Source organism: Oreochromis niloticus, linkage group LG7 (assembly GCF_001858045.2).
Source record: "Oreochromis niloticus isolate F11D_XX linkage group LG7, O_niloticus_UMD_NMBU, whole genome shotgun sequence".
Lineage (NCBI taxonomy): Eukaryota > Metazoa > Chordata > Actinopteri > Cichliformes > Cichlidae > Oreochromis > Oreochromis niloticus.
Window position 1 is genome coordinate 23,550,277 of NC_031972.2, and position 16,866 is coordinate 23,567,142.

The 16,866-nt window shown below is 39.9% G+C and overlaps 1 protein-coding gene across 2 annotated transcripts in view; it reads right to left on the reverse strand.

Annotated features, from left to right (window-relative positions):
- Nucleotides 1–5,640: 5,640 nt before the first annotated feature.
- The window catches only part of nnt (nicotinamide nucleotide transhydrogenase), a 37,867-nt gene continuing 26,641 nt past the window's right edge, over nucleotides 5,641–16,866 (reverse strand). For both annotated transcript variants that reach the window (XM_003444326.5, XM_025908942.1), the window contains exons 17-22: nucleotides 16,211–16,390; nucleotides 15,816–15,975; nucleotides 12,218–12,299; nucleotides 10,289–10,407; nucleotides 9,429–9,544; nucleotides 5,641–8,045 (exon numbers count right to left, since the gene is read on the reverse strand). In XM_003444326.5, coding sequence (XP_003444374.1) covers nucleotides 7,902–8,045; nucleotides 9,429–9,544; nucleotides 10,289–10,407; nucleotides 12,218–12,299; nucleotides 15,816–15,975; nucleotides 16,211–16,390 — 801 coding nt within the window. In that variant the 3' untranslated portion in view covers nucleotides 5,641–7,901. The remainder of the gene's footprint in view (nucleotides 8,046–9,428; nucleotides 9,545–10,288; nucleotides 10,408–12,217; nucleotides 12,300–15,815; nucleotides 15,976–16,210; nucleotides 16,391–16,866) is intronic.

The following is a 16,866-nucleotide window of genomic DNA, read 5'->3' on the forward strand; positions in this document are numbered from 1 at the left end:
CAGTTTCTCCAAACAAGCTGTTAGGACGATCAGATTAGACATTAGGAGAGGGAACATGCCCAAGATCAAGGATGAAAGAGATTCCTCTGGTACATCTTACCAGCGACTGATGACACGTTATCATTTCTATCTGTAAATATAAGAAGACTGGTGCTGCGTAGTGTAGCATTGTGCACCTCCTTTTTGATTTAGCTTATAACCTGTACTGGACAGATAGTGGCTTATCTCATTTGAAAATAAAAATAAAAGCTTTTCTGAAGAATATATTTTATGCAGCCTTTATTTAATTCTACAGGGACACCTTAGCGAGAGAGGGCCACTTAAAGTGTAAGGAGTGCTAAGATGGTAGATAACTTTGTCTTTCATATACTTTATCGACTGTTTTTGTTTTGTTTTGTCTGTTTGTTTTTTACGAGCAACCATTCACTTCACAATGCCTTGTTTTTGCTCTAACACACACACACACACACACACACACACACACACACACACACACACACACACACGCTTTCTTTGGCTGCAAACTCCTCTTAGACCATCAAGACGTGGTCAACCAAAATGTGTCACACAGGTACATCTTAGGCCCCTGAAGGTTCTTATCTAAATCAGACATTATGGGGTAAGCATACCTAGCAACCACCTAGCAACATGCTAAAATAATCTGATTTTAGCCTTTATGCACCTAAAACACCTCATGACAGCATCGTATTGTTTAAATTTAATGAAAAAGAACATCACATTTACGGACATAAAATTTGAATTACATAACCTAAAAGGACTTTAGCATGGGCATGTATGAGTAGCTTTAATTTAATGTTGGATTTTTCCCCTTGCCATTTTTAATTAGTTTGCTCTATTTTTAGAGTTTCTTTTTTGGTACATTTATTACGGTGCTGTTGGAGTTTATTCATCTATAGGATAACACTGGTAGAAACTACCACTTGAAGTGTTAATAAAAGCTTTGAAAGCTTAACACAAAGCTAATTGTGTTAAAGGTAGCTGTATGTGAGCTCATTTTTTTCTCTTGTAGCAAAGCTGTAATATTAACGAGCCAGTTAGAACATATTGCCTTGATTTAGGATTCCAGTTAAAAATGTTTAATAATACTGTCTGTGGTGAGCTTAGGGTGTGGACAAGTGATACATTTGTCCATATTTGCACATCAGTAGATTACCACATTGCGACATGTCAAACACACTTTCTGGAAAGGTTTCATGACACAACCCAACTTTATGCTACATAACTCTTCAGTCACACAGTTAAATTTACATGCCTTTCAACAAGATTGCCTCATTTACTCAAGAGAATATCTGTCTATTGCACAGAGGAAAGTAAACACACAGACACACACGCTAACTCAGATCTGTGTGCAGCATCAGCTTCCTTTTCACTGCGAGAGCTTTGGCATGAGGCAGTCTGCCTTTCGTTTCCATTGTGCAGTAAGATCAGCCGGATTCACCATGTGATATAATCATTTCACTTTGAATGTGATGCCAGAATATTGTAAGTTATGTGACTATTCATATACCCCATGATTTGAAGTTTTTGAAATAAAAACTAGACTTTATAAAAATGAGAACTAACTGAAACAATATTTTCCAGCTAATTGAAATAAAGATAAACATACACGGGAGATGTTGTTAGTCGTAGTTTGTGTCACTTGGGTCAAACAACCTGCCTCAAGAGACTTTTTCATAATAACTCACACAGTTAAGAAATGAAGTAAAAACTAGAAAGAAAAAACAGAAATAAAACAGCATTTGAACATTGCTGCTCACGTATAAGCTCTTCTACACACACATGGATAAACTTATTTACAAGCATCTACACATAATCAGTCTAATCTATATGCATTCATAATTATATACAGACAATTCAATACTTACATTACATTTGGCTTATGGAGCATTTTTTTTTCTTGAGACTCAGGATGTTTGCATGACTGTGAGTCAGTTGCTTTCAAAAGTGCTATTTGATTGTGGTATCCATCTTAAATCATGCCTCTGACAAATATTCTTCATATTATAGCAATGAAAAATGTTTAAACTGAAACTAATAAACACTAAACTGAAATACAAACAAAACAAAGTACAAAACTATCATTTTATTCATAAAATTGGGGGCAGAGGGGGCTGTGGCTCAGGAAGTAATCTGTGATTCCACCAGTCCGCATGTTAAAGTATCCTTGGGCAGCCCTGAGTTGCCCCTGATGTATCCATCAGAGTGTTAGATAAGGTGGAAACATGCGCTTGTATGAATACATATGTAATGAATGAGCGTTGGACTAAAAAAACAAAAACAAAATAAAACAATGAGTGTTGAGGGACAGGCTTTATAATGACTGCTTTTATCTAATTTTTATTTTCATCTCAGCTGCATGTCATATTTTAAATGTTTTTGAGATTCACATGGTGATATTTCTACTTAAGGAGTCTGAATGTTCTACGATTGCTCTCAGATAAAAGATTAAAAAGTATTCTTGCATCAAAACACACTCCTGTCATGAATAATTAAATACCTTCCACATCAAATCGCATGCAAGGCCAAGAAAAACAAATTAAGCAAATTGTCTGTGTGTGTGTGTGTGTGTGTTTGTGTGTGTGAGTATTTTTTTCCAAGGAGGGCAGACTATCCCTGCTGGGAGGAAGGATGGAGGCTTATTGTGTCTGGAACATGCTGCGCTCTGAGTAAATACTGGCAGCGTGTCCCTACTTCAGCTGATGAGACTGTCACCTCTGCAGTGATCTTCCCTCTCTCACACACTCTCACACACGCACACCTTTACAATGACCTGAAGTCCTCCTGATGCGTGTTGCAGACATACGAAAAATACTTTCTATTTGCATTCAAGAAGAAAACAAACAAACAAACATAAACATGCAGGAATTCCCTGACAGTGATTTCCAAACCTGTTCTTTTAAAATTATCACAGCATTTAGCCTGTGCTTTGGGAGTGACAGCTCTCCTTAGATCTCCTCAAGCATGCAACCAGATAACAGCCTGTCTGAGTGGCACTTGTTACAGGATGAAACCACCCTCATCACGCACACATGCAATGCCCATGTCCATAAATCTATCTACAGTTTAATCAACTCAATCTATGTGGGTACCACTCCCCTTCTAAGTGCCTCTAGTTTACTCTTTGCTGATGAATAGCAATCAAGTGCCGCTTGTAGGTGAAAATATCACACAGGCTGATATTTACATTTCAGTCATTGTAAAAACCCTCATCACAGACTCATGCAATCCCATTCTGCAAAAGAGGGACACCTTGAAGTTAGAGTTAAAGTGGCTTTCCTACCCATTGTGCTCATCTTCTACCCGCTGCCCTTCAGAGAGCCAGGCCTATTTTTTGTTTATACCTTAATTTTTAAAAGAAAACGAAAATTTGAATCATGTTTGTGGCCGGAGTTACATCACTTCCCAGCTGTGTTTCAGTGTCTTATTTTTATGGCTGTCTTTCTTTTAGTATCATCGCGAAATGTATCATATCTTATCGTGAACCCTACCATCTTATCATCTGAAGCGATCAGTGCGCTCCCTTAAGCATGCATTTGTCTTTATAGTTTCCTTTCATGCTTTAAAAATCAAAGCAAAAATGCTGCTAAATTTTTCATGCTGTTTTTATTTTCTGTAACACAAAAATGTTAGTTATTTTTTTCAGCAATACTTTATAAATAAATAAATAAATACAAACGAAACCCTTTCACTGCTTTGAGCTGTTTGCTAATGTGCAGCATTCAGACGTGTGTTAACACAATGCTAAGTTGGAACGATATCTTTAGTGATCTTAGAGAAGAAAATGCTGCTGCCCATCAATCTGGGAAGGGTTGGCCAATCCCAAACAATTTGACGGCCATCATTCTACGGTGAGAAATATTATCCACAAACATTCAAGACAGCTGCTGATCTTCCCAGGAGAAGACATCCGAACAGGATAAGACTTCTAAGAAAATGTCCAAACAAATTTGGACGGATGAGACCGAACTGAATACATTTGGCGAAAAACAAACCATATGAGCACAAACATCTCATACAATCTGTGAAGCACAGCGGTGGAGGGGTGATGATTTGGGGATCTGGGCACTTTGCTATAAATTGGGCATTTTGCAATTTGTTCACGCAGTCCTACCACGGGATTCTAGAGTCAGATGGGAGGCCTTCTGTCCAACAACTAAATCTTGGTCAAAACGGGGTCACACCACAGATTCCAAGCACAGAAGCAAATCTATAATAGAAGGGCTGAAAACAAAAATAAAAACAAGGTGTTGCAAAAACCCAGTGAAGGTCGACCTTCACTGGGTTTTCGCCAACCTTTGCCAGACAATATTTTCACGGACCGGCCTTTAAGGTGTCGCGAATAAATACGACAAAATAAGTTATTCGACCAAGACAAAAACTGTGTAATTGTGTAAATATAATAATAAACGCGAATTCTCTGTGTCATTGTGTAACTTTATTAGCACAGTCCTCCTGAAATGCGCCAACAACAGAGAGTAACATCCACCTCTCTGCCCCTTAATGCTCTCTGGTCGCTATGGTAACGCGTAAATATTTCTTTCAAAATAAGACACACAACTACAACACGGGAAAAGACCCAGGGAAACCGAGTTACCTGAAAACCATGAATTTCACACCCGAGTCTCAACTCTCGCGGTCTGGTTCCAAACCGGTCTGTGGCCCCGGGGTTTGGGACCGCTGGTCTAGAAACAATTGAAATGCTCTGACGGGGCCTTAAGAGTGCTGCACATTATTTAATGTTAATGCAAGAAGAGTGATAAAAATCTCTCACATTGTTGATTACTTCAATTTTTTATTCTAAAGGTGGTTCCAGCTACCGAATCAGTACATGCACTTCTGTAGAGGACTTTTATCTAGTCAATGGAAAGCAGATTAAAAAACAAGAGCATGTATTGATTAAAATGTCACCCAACAGAAGCTTGAACTTTTCCAAGATGACATATTAGTTTACTCTATTCCAACTCTGAGCTGCAGAATGCAGTGTTTCTTTTTGTTCACAAATGCAATATCAAAGGTGATGTAATCCTATGAACATGTGCTGTAACCCATATTTCTAAGTGTAAAAGTGATAATAGCATGGAAGGAGTAAGCTGGAGTAACTCTGAATGACTCACAGATCAGAATCTTAAACAATTATCGTATTCTTGGACTTGATGTCACTGTATGTGAAACCAGCCATTTCAACATTATAAGACTGCTACCTTTATGCCAACTTCCTTCTGATTGGCTGCCCCTCACAAACCGTAGTTCGTTCAAAGCCATTAAGGAATTAGCGATAAACTATTGAATTTTCTCCATGTTTAATGAGTATCCGGCGTTGTGGCGGTCGTCGGTGGATCGTGTTGTTTACTCCCTGTAAAGCTGCACTGGTGAAATGATGCATGTGTGGAAGTGTGGATAAAACTCCTTCCTCAAGCTTGTGATCCTTCATTTAGATAATTGCTGCAAATATTTTAGTTTTCAACTCTGCCATAGAAGATTGGGCTGGTACCATTAGCCTCACAGCTGTGGCAGACCTCAGGGAAATCCTCACAGATCAGCATGTTTACTTTAAAGGAATTCAACTGCACCTTTCACCTTTAAGTGTACGTCAGGGAAGAAATTAGGCTTTCAGGAAACTTTAGTGTAAATACAGATTTATTAGGGATGAAAATGTTCCATGACAAACAAAAGAGGGGAAAAAACAAGTTCACAGTACATTTCATCAGTTCGTCTCCCTAACATGGTGCACTGAAACATTGTACAACTTTAAAACCTCATTGTTGCTCTGCCTCTTTACAAAAATACTTTCCTTAAAAAGAAGAAGAAACGCAACAGGCATAAGGGGGAGGCATACTAGCATAATTATCAAGATTTTCCATCACTTTTAATTTGCTCGATATCAAACAAAGAATGCATTTCCTTGTGGAAGCTAAGACGTGAGAACGATAGGCCCTCATGAGCACTAGTGACATGTGCAGCTCTACACTTGCACAACAAAGCAAACTTGCTGGCAGCAAACTGAGGTCAGGTGGTTAAAAAAAATGCAACATGAACACAAAACAGAAGGCTATTGGTCCTGCGTTTGGTTGGAATTTGTCTGTCCTGATCCTGTGCTTGATTACGTAATAGGTGACTGGTCAGGTGAAGGTCCCGTGGAAAGGTATTGGCCATTTCATGGAGAGGTAGGACAGTTGTCAACATATCAGGTCCCAGGATGATACTATAACAACTAATGCATACAGTACTTGTAGATTACAAAGTGATGAAGACTGCTCACATGTTACCTCATGACTATTGTTCAAACTACGCCACAATATACATTCTCGCCAATTGATCTGCTGCAGCATTGCAACCGCAGCAAAAAATTAAAAGGAGCACGTTCATACGTGACTCAGTTGTGAAGCAACAGGTAGAAAGTGGAAGCTGCCATCTTTTTTTGGTCTGTGATCTACTCGAGTGTTTTTTCATAATGCAAATCTTTCCGAATTCGAGGGGCCATTTGGCACTTCTTTTGTTTTTCGGACTTTAATAAAAGAAAGGAAGAAAAAAAGATTTTAGAAGTACTTCATGATAACGGACACCTCATATCTGCTGGATCGTGGCAACAATTTCAATTAAATAACTGCTTAGTTGCTTAGACTCGACGCAACAAGGCCGACTGACATCTGGCCCTACTTTACAAACCTTCATTTCACTGTAGAGCAATAATGAGGACACACATTGGAGTGGATGAGCCATGTTCACTTAAAAGAAAAAAAAAGAAACCTTCTTTACCATTAAGGCCAGCAGGATAGCATTTTGTTTACTGTACTATCTGAACCACACAGAAAGAAGAAACACATCTGGTTCAAACACATCATAAAAATCCAGTCGGCTATCAGAGTGTGTTTGTAAGAGTGAGACGGGCTTCACTAGCTTTCAGCACAGCTGTGGTGGCACATATGAAGTTCAGATCCTTTTGGTTTATTGCGTTGCTCATCTGATGGAAGAAGTCTGAATGGATTTTTTTTCAGCAGTTTTCTTGAACCAAAGTGTGGTTGGTGAACACGAGGCATTGGTGGAAGGTCACGAGATACACTCAAGTGAAAAGAGAAAAAGCAAACAGCACTACATACAGACATTTTCTAAAATAATTATTAGACCAAATACAAAAAAATCTCCCAATACAGTATAAAACTGGAACTGAAATGTTGCACTATTCTGCCTTTTTTCTTTTTACTTGTACGGGGGGGGGGGGGGGGAGAGATAGGTGAGAGCAGATCTATCAAAGGGAACACATGACTAAAACAAAACCAAAGTGGGGAAAAAAAGGAGCGAGGAATCTTTACAGGGTGGTAAAATGTTAGCGCTTAAGTCTGTCATACCTCCTCTGGTGATTCACCATCATATTTTTTAAATTCCAGTCCAGGTCTAATATTTTCTTTTAGCTATTGGCTATTTTCTAAAACACCTTAACAGTGAAATGCATCATCTCTAACATCTTATCTACATTTGTGGCTGTTTTACATTAATATACGTCTCTATAATGAAGATGACTCGCTGTCAGCTGCTCCCCTTATTAAACAGAAGACATGCAGAAAGTTGACAAACCCTTTCTTTTAGATCTAGAAATAAAAGAATTGTGCATTACCTCATTAGGAAATGATAAATCTACAATATCTGCATTATTCAGCTGTGATTGCAAAAGCAAATTTGCTTTTATTTATAGATCACAGAAAAGGTTTGGAGAAAAGCTCTTACCCTATTAATCATCTTTGTTCACTTGGCTGCGTTGCAATTGGACAAAGATGAGCTGAATGCTGGAATACGTTTGGAAAAACTAAGCCTTATTGTTTTCGTCCTTTCTCTCTCCATGTGTGTGCTCTCAGCGGAGGTGCCTGGTTGAGGCAGGGGGCACGTTACTGGGACTCGCGGACCTTGGCTTGTAGGGCATCGCAAGTCTTCTTAGCGTCGCCTAACAACATCGCAGTGTTGGGTTTGTAGAAGATGGGGTTGTCAACAGCTGCGTAGCCCACACCCAGGGAGCGTTTCATCACAATCACCTATGGAAGGAGACAAATTCACACAGGCTAGTAAGCTTCTGATTGGACAACAAACAGATGACAAAACAGAAGAAAAAGTTTTTAAGGACCATCTGCAAAAAATGTTTTCCTCATCTTCCCCATTCAATCCCTCCATTAATAATGATTGAGGCCCTGCGGCATGGCTTATAGCGCATAAATCTGCACCATGCCACGTGCATGGATCACATTCACTGGATCAAAATGGTAAAGGTTCAACTTGAATTATATTTCTTGGAATGTTACAGTGAATCAAATCTGGCAACTAGGGAGGGAGGATCAAAAAACTTCTCATCTGACCATCACCGATCACACAGAAAGCTACTTTAATCTTTTTCAGGGTAAATCTATGGCACTATGGCTCTGGACTCAAAGGATTGTAGCTCCAGTTAACACAGAATTATGGATGCTTAAATCCCTGAAATATCTGAATCCTCAATCTCTGACAGCAGATTTGGACGTCTGCAGAAAGCAAAATTTTGATTTTATTTACAGCCTCTCATATACAAGGCACATAATATCCTTTAAAACAGTCCAAATCTAGAGAATGGTTTGACAGATATTAAAGCTTGAATATGGAATTAAAACAACAAACAAAACACATTTTCATTCAACTTCACTCTCATATTTCTCAGGTGTCAAATCCAAATTAATCTAAGGAAACTAAAATTTCTGTTGATACTGATATTTAAAAGTGGTGATGGTGTTCTCACTTATTTTCCACCCACTATGAATTTTATGCCAAAGAAAAATATTGGAGGACTAAGCTGAAGTAGTCTTCTAGACAACGAAATTTCAAAATGGTCCATTAAGAAATGATGGTTGAAAAACATCTAACAAAACTCCAACTTTTATCCATTAAAAGTTTTTTTAGTAGGCAATTCCTAGTAAGAATGAGTCTCTGAGTCAAAGCCAAAGATTATTTAAATTATAAAAGTGGTGTGTGATGAATGTGTAATTGAGCACTTAAAAAATAATGATTTAAAATCTGTATGTGTGGTTAGGTAGAATGTCCTGTTTTATTTCCTGTGTGGAAACTAGTGGGAGCACTGTATAAATCACCGATCTCTGATCAGTGCCAGTGGGATGCTCCAAATGTTGATATTCCACATGGACACAGTCTCAGTAATGAGATCAGGATGGGACTGCACCTGGAACTGCAACAGTCTGTGAGAGCCTGGGTTTAAACGTTTATACATGTGTGTTTTTGTCTTCTTTTCTTTAGGTTTGTGTGCATCTTTAAATGAAGCAGGTCTGCAGGTGCAGACAGTCGAATTGTTGTAAACGCTTCCACTTGTTCCTCTTCGTGTTTTTGTGCTTCAGGATAAATCTTATTATCCCTCATGCATGCGCCAGATGTCTCACCTGCTTCGCCTTCCAGACTTCCAGCACGGGCATACCAGCGATGATGGAGTTGGGGTCTTCTTGGGCCGCTGAGTTAACTGTGTCATTGGCGCCGATCACCAGGACCAGGTCAGTTTCTGATTGGATGTACAAACACATCTCCATTATTTCACATCATTTTTTTTTGGGGGGGGGGGGGGGGGGGGGTAAAATACCAAACACTCATTTTTTGTTTGTTCATTTAACACTGAAACATGGGGGTGGGACTATTATGCTCTGGGGATGCTTTAATGTGCCTGGAACTGTGAATCTCATCAATGTGGAAGGAATCTGTGGGATAAACTGGAGGTCAAGGCCCATACCTGAAGATCATCACGTTTAAAGGCGTTTGAGAGATTCACTAAAGAAAAATGGGCTGGAATTGCTCAGAAGACATTTGTGAGACTTGTTAAAGATGAAAACAAACGATTGCAGGCTGTTACCCACCAAAAAAGACACACAGCTGACCAACAGCATCAGCTGGAGTCTACCAGCTAATACTTTTAGCCCTGGTAGTTTTTGTGAAATAACTTTGTTTCTGTGTGCAAACTAAAACTAATGTAAGCATCCAAAATAAAACTGGGATGTTGTGTTAAAAATTCCTTGCTCTGTTGTAACAGCACGTGGGCAGTACTTTTAATTTTCATGAGAGGGCCAATAATTCTGTTCTCATCTATATAAGGCCTTTGAAGTTTTCCTAATAAAAGTCAAACCATCCTTTTAACCATACATTCGTAAATATAAATGGGTCTGATTGTAAACTCTGTAAAAAGGCAGCAGCATTTACAGATGAATTAATGACAATGTACAGATTTTAAATGACAGAAATGACTAGTTCTCACCAGGGAAATCCTCATTGATCTCTTCCATTTCCAGGACGATGTCATACGGGACACCAGCTTCAGCCAAGAGCACATTTAGCTGACCAGGCATACGGCCAGCAACCGGGTGAATACCAAACCTGAGGGTGATAAAAATAAATGAAAACGAATACTTCAACTCAGTCCTTCTCGTACAAACTTAGTTCGTAGTTCTTCTTGATCACCATCAACTTCCTTAAATCAAAGAGAAAGACATGGACATGGGAAAGAAGTAATGTTAAAGATGCCTAACGAGGGATCAAAATAAATGGAGTCAGGTGGAGGAGGAGACGTTAAGATGAAGTATTTGGACAAATGGAGTTGAGAGATGAGTGTGATTATAATCTGGTTCCACACAAACACACCTACTGCACTCCTCCACCAGTGTTATTTGTTGTGTGTGTGTGTGTGTGTGTGCGTGTGTGTGTGCGTGTGTGAGTGAGAGAGTGACTGGGCATACACAGCTCTCAAACTCAATTAGCCATGTAATGTAATCACGGTAGGAAATTAGCACCAGCCACTGAAGACTGGTGGCTGGTTCTCCTTTTCTGAAACCTTCCAATCACTTTGGCCACTATTTGGAGGTTTGATCTTTTATTTTTGTTTGAGGAGCTTCGGCGGATACAGACAGCAGATGGCCTGCTGATTCTGGGATGAATTAGCAAGTCAGTTTATGCCCTTTGTGTATTTCCATACGGTCTGCATGCACAGGACGACAGTGGGGAACACAGTAGTTTTGGTCTGGACGAGCAGAAGTTGTGGCCAAATGTTATACTGTGAGTACCCTGTAAAAAAGGAGGAGGCTGGATGAAAAAAACAAGCAGAAGAGGTGACAAAAGCAGATACAAAGAGTAAGAAAATAAGTGACAAAAAAAAGAGTTTTAATAATACAGAACAAAGTAAAAAAAAATGAAAGAAAGAGATCAGAGTGAAGGAGGTTTTTTCTGTTTTTCTCTGACCACCCACTTTCCTCTAATCAAGTACAAATGCTCTAAGCAATAGCAGCTGCAAGAGCCAGGATCAAACGACAGAGGCAGGACAATTACACATGCTTCCACTGTACCTTGTCCTTCGCATCCTCTCTTTCGCATTTCCTTTTTTACCACACACACATGCCCACTACATGTTGTTGCCCTTGTCAGAGTCTCCGCTTGTTGGTCATGTCCTTCGTAGTGTGACTTTTACATTATGTACTGATATACCCAAACAGCTTCCAGTGCAGCTACCATTTTTAGATGGCTCATTCGAAGTCCAAATCTGACCACTTACACTCACTACCACACACACACCGCCCGTTATGTGATATCATCACAGACCTTAAACTTGTGCACAGCGAACATTATCTTTAGCTCGAAACTGACCCAAATATCACGTAAAAGATCATCACTGGGACTGAGCCTCCAGCAGCTTTCGGTTAAAGAGTTCTTCGTTTCCAATGCCAAAGGCAGCACATCAGGTGAGGAGTTAGACCAGGTGGTGTCTGAAGAAACTGGACTGTGGTGTGTGTCATCATGTGGTGGCACAGAGTGCACTCAAAACAAAGGAGGGTTTGTTTTGGGGTTTGTTTGTTTTTTTGCCACAAATATAATTTTCGCTCATTTTATTTGCCTCATTGGAACTTCCAAAAATGGAAATCACTTAGAAGGATGGGACATTTTGATTTTGATGGACTAAAGGAGGTTCGGTGCCTATCACTGAGGCACAAGTGAAAGGGGGAGTTGATCTAAAAGTAGCAGCCATGTTGAAAATGACCCAGAGATGCTCAAGATTTGCAACCCATAAAAATCCTGTTCATAAACAAAATTGATGGTATTTTTTGTAGCACTTTTACTAAACATGGACTCGTTTTGCAGCAGTTTATTTTGACAAATTAAATATACTTTAAAAAAAATCAATTTATCATTCCTTTACCTGACTCTCTTGCCCGCCTCTTTGAGCATCTTCACCAAGTCTGCAATGGGGTACTGGGCCTTTGCAGCACAGAGACCGTAACCTGAAATAGATTTCAAAGCAGTAACAGACAACAAGAATTAGATGATTATATATACCCAGCACAAACAAACCCTTTAAAGCCAAAACATATTTGTGGTTACAGCTATATACCTTACAGAAAGCACATGCAGGAAAGGAGCGTAGATAGTGAGGCAGCCAACACAGTGCCTGAATGTTTATTTGTAAAATCCCTTTCATCTCACTCAGTCTCTGTGACTGAAACAATCTTCTAATCTTCAAATATAATTTCTGCAGTCTAATTACGCTGCTTTAATGACTCATCAATAATATAAACACTCTGAAAATGAACTGAATGACCAAAGGGTAAAAGCAGAGCATTTTTAACCCACTTTATTTCCTTGGAATATCCTGCTTTTATCATTTTAAGATTTCTTACATAAATTCATGTTGACATTTATTGTCAATGTAGCATAAAACTCAATACACAGTGTGTACTTCTGCCTCCCAGCCTTGGATTTATCTCATGTTTGATAATAATTCTGGAGTATGCTACTTGATTTTTTCTTTTCTTTTTTTTTTTTTTACTCACGCTGTTGCTCACACACACAAACACATGTCAAACGGTCCGGTGATGTTTACTAACCTTGTCACAACAACCAGTCAGAAACTGTCATGTTACAGCACACCAATCAAAATGACAATTCTACTGAAGACAAACAGAGACCCCCCCCCCCAAAAAAAATCTCCAGAAAATTGGTTGACCCACTGCCACCCAGCTCAAAAATGAAAAATGTAGCGCTTTTCACTTCTCTGCCTCTCTCTGTCAAAATTACTGTATCCCTCTGCGCTTCCAAAATTCTCAGTGGAGCTTCTCGTATAAGAACAACAAGTGGACCCAGACCATGAAGACGTGAGCCGGATGAATGCCAAGAACGCACCGTGTTTATCGGGGCAGTGTCTTAATCATTTCAGGCATGTCAGGCAAACTGACTGTGACGGCTTCAATTTAGAGGGAATTGGTGAAATGGAAACAAGGGCACTGACTGAAAGCTGGTGCAGAGAAACAACACCAAACTACTGCTGCCTCACACAGCACAACAAATCATGCATTTGGCTGATGTGACTTATGCAGGCATAGCCATAACAAAATATTACTTCTATACTCTGGCTGATGTCATCTTTTAGTAATTAAATTTCCTATTGTTCTGCACATTTGAATGTACTGGGTTCTGTACAGTGACATATGAAGCGTTGTATATATGATTTCAGAGTCTCCAGTGGAAAGTCTGGCTGTGTAAGTTTTACATTTACCTGTCATTACAGGTGACAAATGGCACATGTGCAGTGAAAAGACCTTAAAACTGTAAAACTACAGAGTTGTAAACAAATCTAAGATTAAGAATGTTTGAATGTTTAACACTAAGTGGAATTTTAGAAACTTGCTGACATCCAGACTTTGCAACAAAGTCTGGATAACTGATTGATGTTGTTTAAAACGGCCAATTATTCAACAGATTGTAATATAATTTGTTTTAATGGATTTAAGTTGACAGGATTGGAATCTTATTCACAAGTGATAGGAACATGGAGCACATGGAGTTGGACCAGCAGATCGGCGACGGTTTTAGCAGTAATGTAGGAGATGTACCAGAGTGTCACAGTGAAGAGAGAGCAGAGCCAAAAGGCAAAGCTTTCATTTAACAATCGATCTACATCCCAACCCTCACCCATGATAATGAGATCTTGGTAATGACCAGAACACAAGCAGCCGAAATGCATTTCCCCCACGGGGTGGTTCGAATCAGCCTTACAGAGAGAGTAAGGAGCTAAGACATCTGGATGTCACAGTGCCTCCAATTGGAGATTTTCTGGGCATGCCAAACTTGAAGAAGATCCCAAAGTAGTACCAGAATTCATTGGTGAGATTATATTATCATATGGCCTGGGTAGACTTTGAGATGGAGAACAGTGAGAGGGAGAAGAACATCTGGAATACCCTTGACTCACCTCGCCTGCTTTCAAGGTGAGTCAACTTCAGATAAGCGAACGATAATGATTTTAATCATCATATTTGCACTGGAGTCTTTTAAAGTAGACTGATTCAGGTTAACTTCTGTCTTACACATATACTGCTACTTATTAAAAGCTCATACCGTCCCGCATGTGTCCCTACCAGTGTTGGTCAAGTTACTTGAAAAAAAGTAATCAGATTACAGTAAAGCGTTACTGCCCATCTCTGGTCCCTACTAACTGGAAGCTGCCCAAAGTGCCCGGTTTCAGCCAGTTTTTTTCTACTCTTGGATCTGTATGATGTCAAAGAGATGGGATATCCTCCATATGATAATTTCAAGCACACAGCTCTAGCCATTAGCACAGAAGCCCCACCCACCTGTTGTTCAAACCTTCTGCTTGTGAGGGGAAGCCAATCAGAAGAAAGCTGGCTTAAACAAGACAGCAGTGAATGACCCGAGAAGCTGCTCCAAGTACAAGATAAACGATTATTGCTCTGAACTGTAAATCATTCAAAACCTTCCAAAATATGGAGCAGGAAATGAGTAATAACAGACCAACTGAAGAAATGTCTGGTATTTTATTATTTATCCTGTCTTGGTGTTGATTTGTTTATGAAACATTTTTGAGAAAAGGCTAAGAAAATCTCTCTTTCTTGGGGCTGGTTTTGGTTTTAGCTGTCAGACGTGTTCCTGTTCATCTTCCATATTCCCAGAAAAGAAAGGGGGGGTAACCTAAATTGGATGCCACTCTCTCCATGGATCACCTCTTTTTCACTTGACCACGTGACCACTTTAATTTTGCAATTCTTGTAAATTGCAGCGGTTTCCTCTGAAGACTTCGTTTTTGTATACAGGCACTCAGCGCTGTGACTGGAATCACCAGTTTGCAGATTAGATGCCTTTGGTCTGTGTTTACATGTACCCACGTGAGCGAAACAACCCTTTGGAACTGCGAATGGTTAACAACAGTCTAGACGAGGGGACCGAAATGTCAGTGGGCCACACAATAATGAGTTTAGAGCAGCAGCTCCAAGGACAATCGTTATAGTCCAGGTGGGAGGTTCAGGCACATATCTAGACAAATATTGAAAACACGTGAAACAAAGAAAATCATATAGCTGGAACAAAGACTGGAACCCACTCTTTAACCCTGAAAAAGGAACTAGAAGCCAATTTGGAGTGTAGTATTTGAGTTGTCAACAAAAAAACCAACATACCCTCATTCCATCTAATTTCCCCCTTTGACCTTGCATACATAAGCTGCACTGCAGAATGTCTATTTACGAGCACCGACGACCACACAGAAACCTAACAGCAGGTTTACGTGTGTGTGCGCGTGCTTCTGTGTGTGCGCGTGCGCTCCACCAGGACTTGTCAATTAACCCAGCAAAATGATGTAACACGGGTTAACAAAAGGTTAAATAAACAGAACACACTGTGCTAATGATGGCAAAAAAAGAGACTGGCAAAGTCAAAGTACTGTATTTTTCCACTAACATAAAATCCTCAGTGTGTGAGTATAGGGTTGTGTGTGTATGTCTTACCTGGAGTGATGATTATGCTTTGGGCCTCTTTAATCATCTCGACAGTCTGATCCACATTGACTTCTGTGTGTGTCCCTGTGATCTCCATGGGCTTTCCTGTGCCGGTGGAAGATGTGCCATAGCCTCCCAAGATCACATTAGCCAGTGAGCGATTCATGGCCTGGAGGAGGGGGAAAAATTAAGATACTTTATTTCATATTTACTTTACACTAAACGCTTTTGTCTAAAACAAAACATGGCTGTGAATTTCACACATTTGTGGCCTGAATATTTAGAAAAGCAACTCCACAGTCTTGCTATAATGGAAAAGTTAAGAGTCCCTCCTGGTGGACAGATAAGGAACAACCACATTAAACTATCTGCCACATGAGATGCTGAGTCTGTGCTCCACTCACCACACACATAATATATGACAAAATGGCTCCAGATGACCCGATGAGAGCTCCGACGATGGTCAGCAGGTTGTTGTTGAGAAGGAAGCCCTCGGCACACAGGGCCCAGCCTGAGTAACTGTTGAGTACGGTGATTACCACCGGCATGTCAGCACCTCCAATAGCTGCTGTCAGTGTTACACCCTGGAAGAAAGAAGTAGGAAATGTGTGGTTAAACCCACTCCTGTGATCATCTTAAGTATTCAGTAGAGCAGCAAAATTGAGAGCAGCTATGAGCTCAACTGACAGACACGTTTGCTGATGTTGTCGAATGATATTGGCAGTGATTTTGGCATATATGTCGTCCAGTATGTGCCAATATTAGAACTTTGTGCTGTGAACACAGCAGCGCAGCAGCAGAGTTCTTAAATCATCACTGCAAACTCCTCCAACACAATCAGGAGTTGAGTAGCTAAAACTGGCACAAAGGCCCCTGACGTTTCTTGTCTATATCAGATATTATGAGGCCGGTGCAGCAGCTCCATAGTGTAGTGGTTTACACATTTACCTAACAAGTAAAACACCTCAGGTTTGACTCTGGGAGGAGACACAAATCCCTTTGGGACTGCATCAAGAAGAGCATCTGGTATAAAAAAATAAAAAAGAAACAGATATGGACG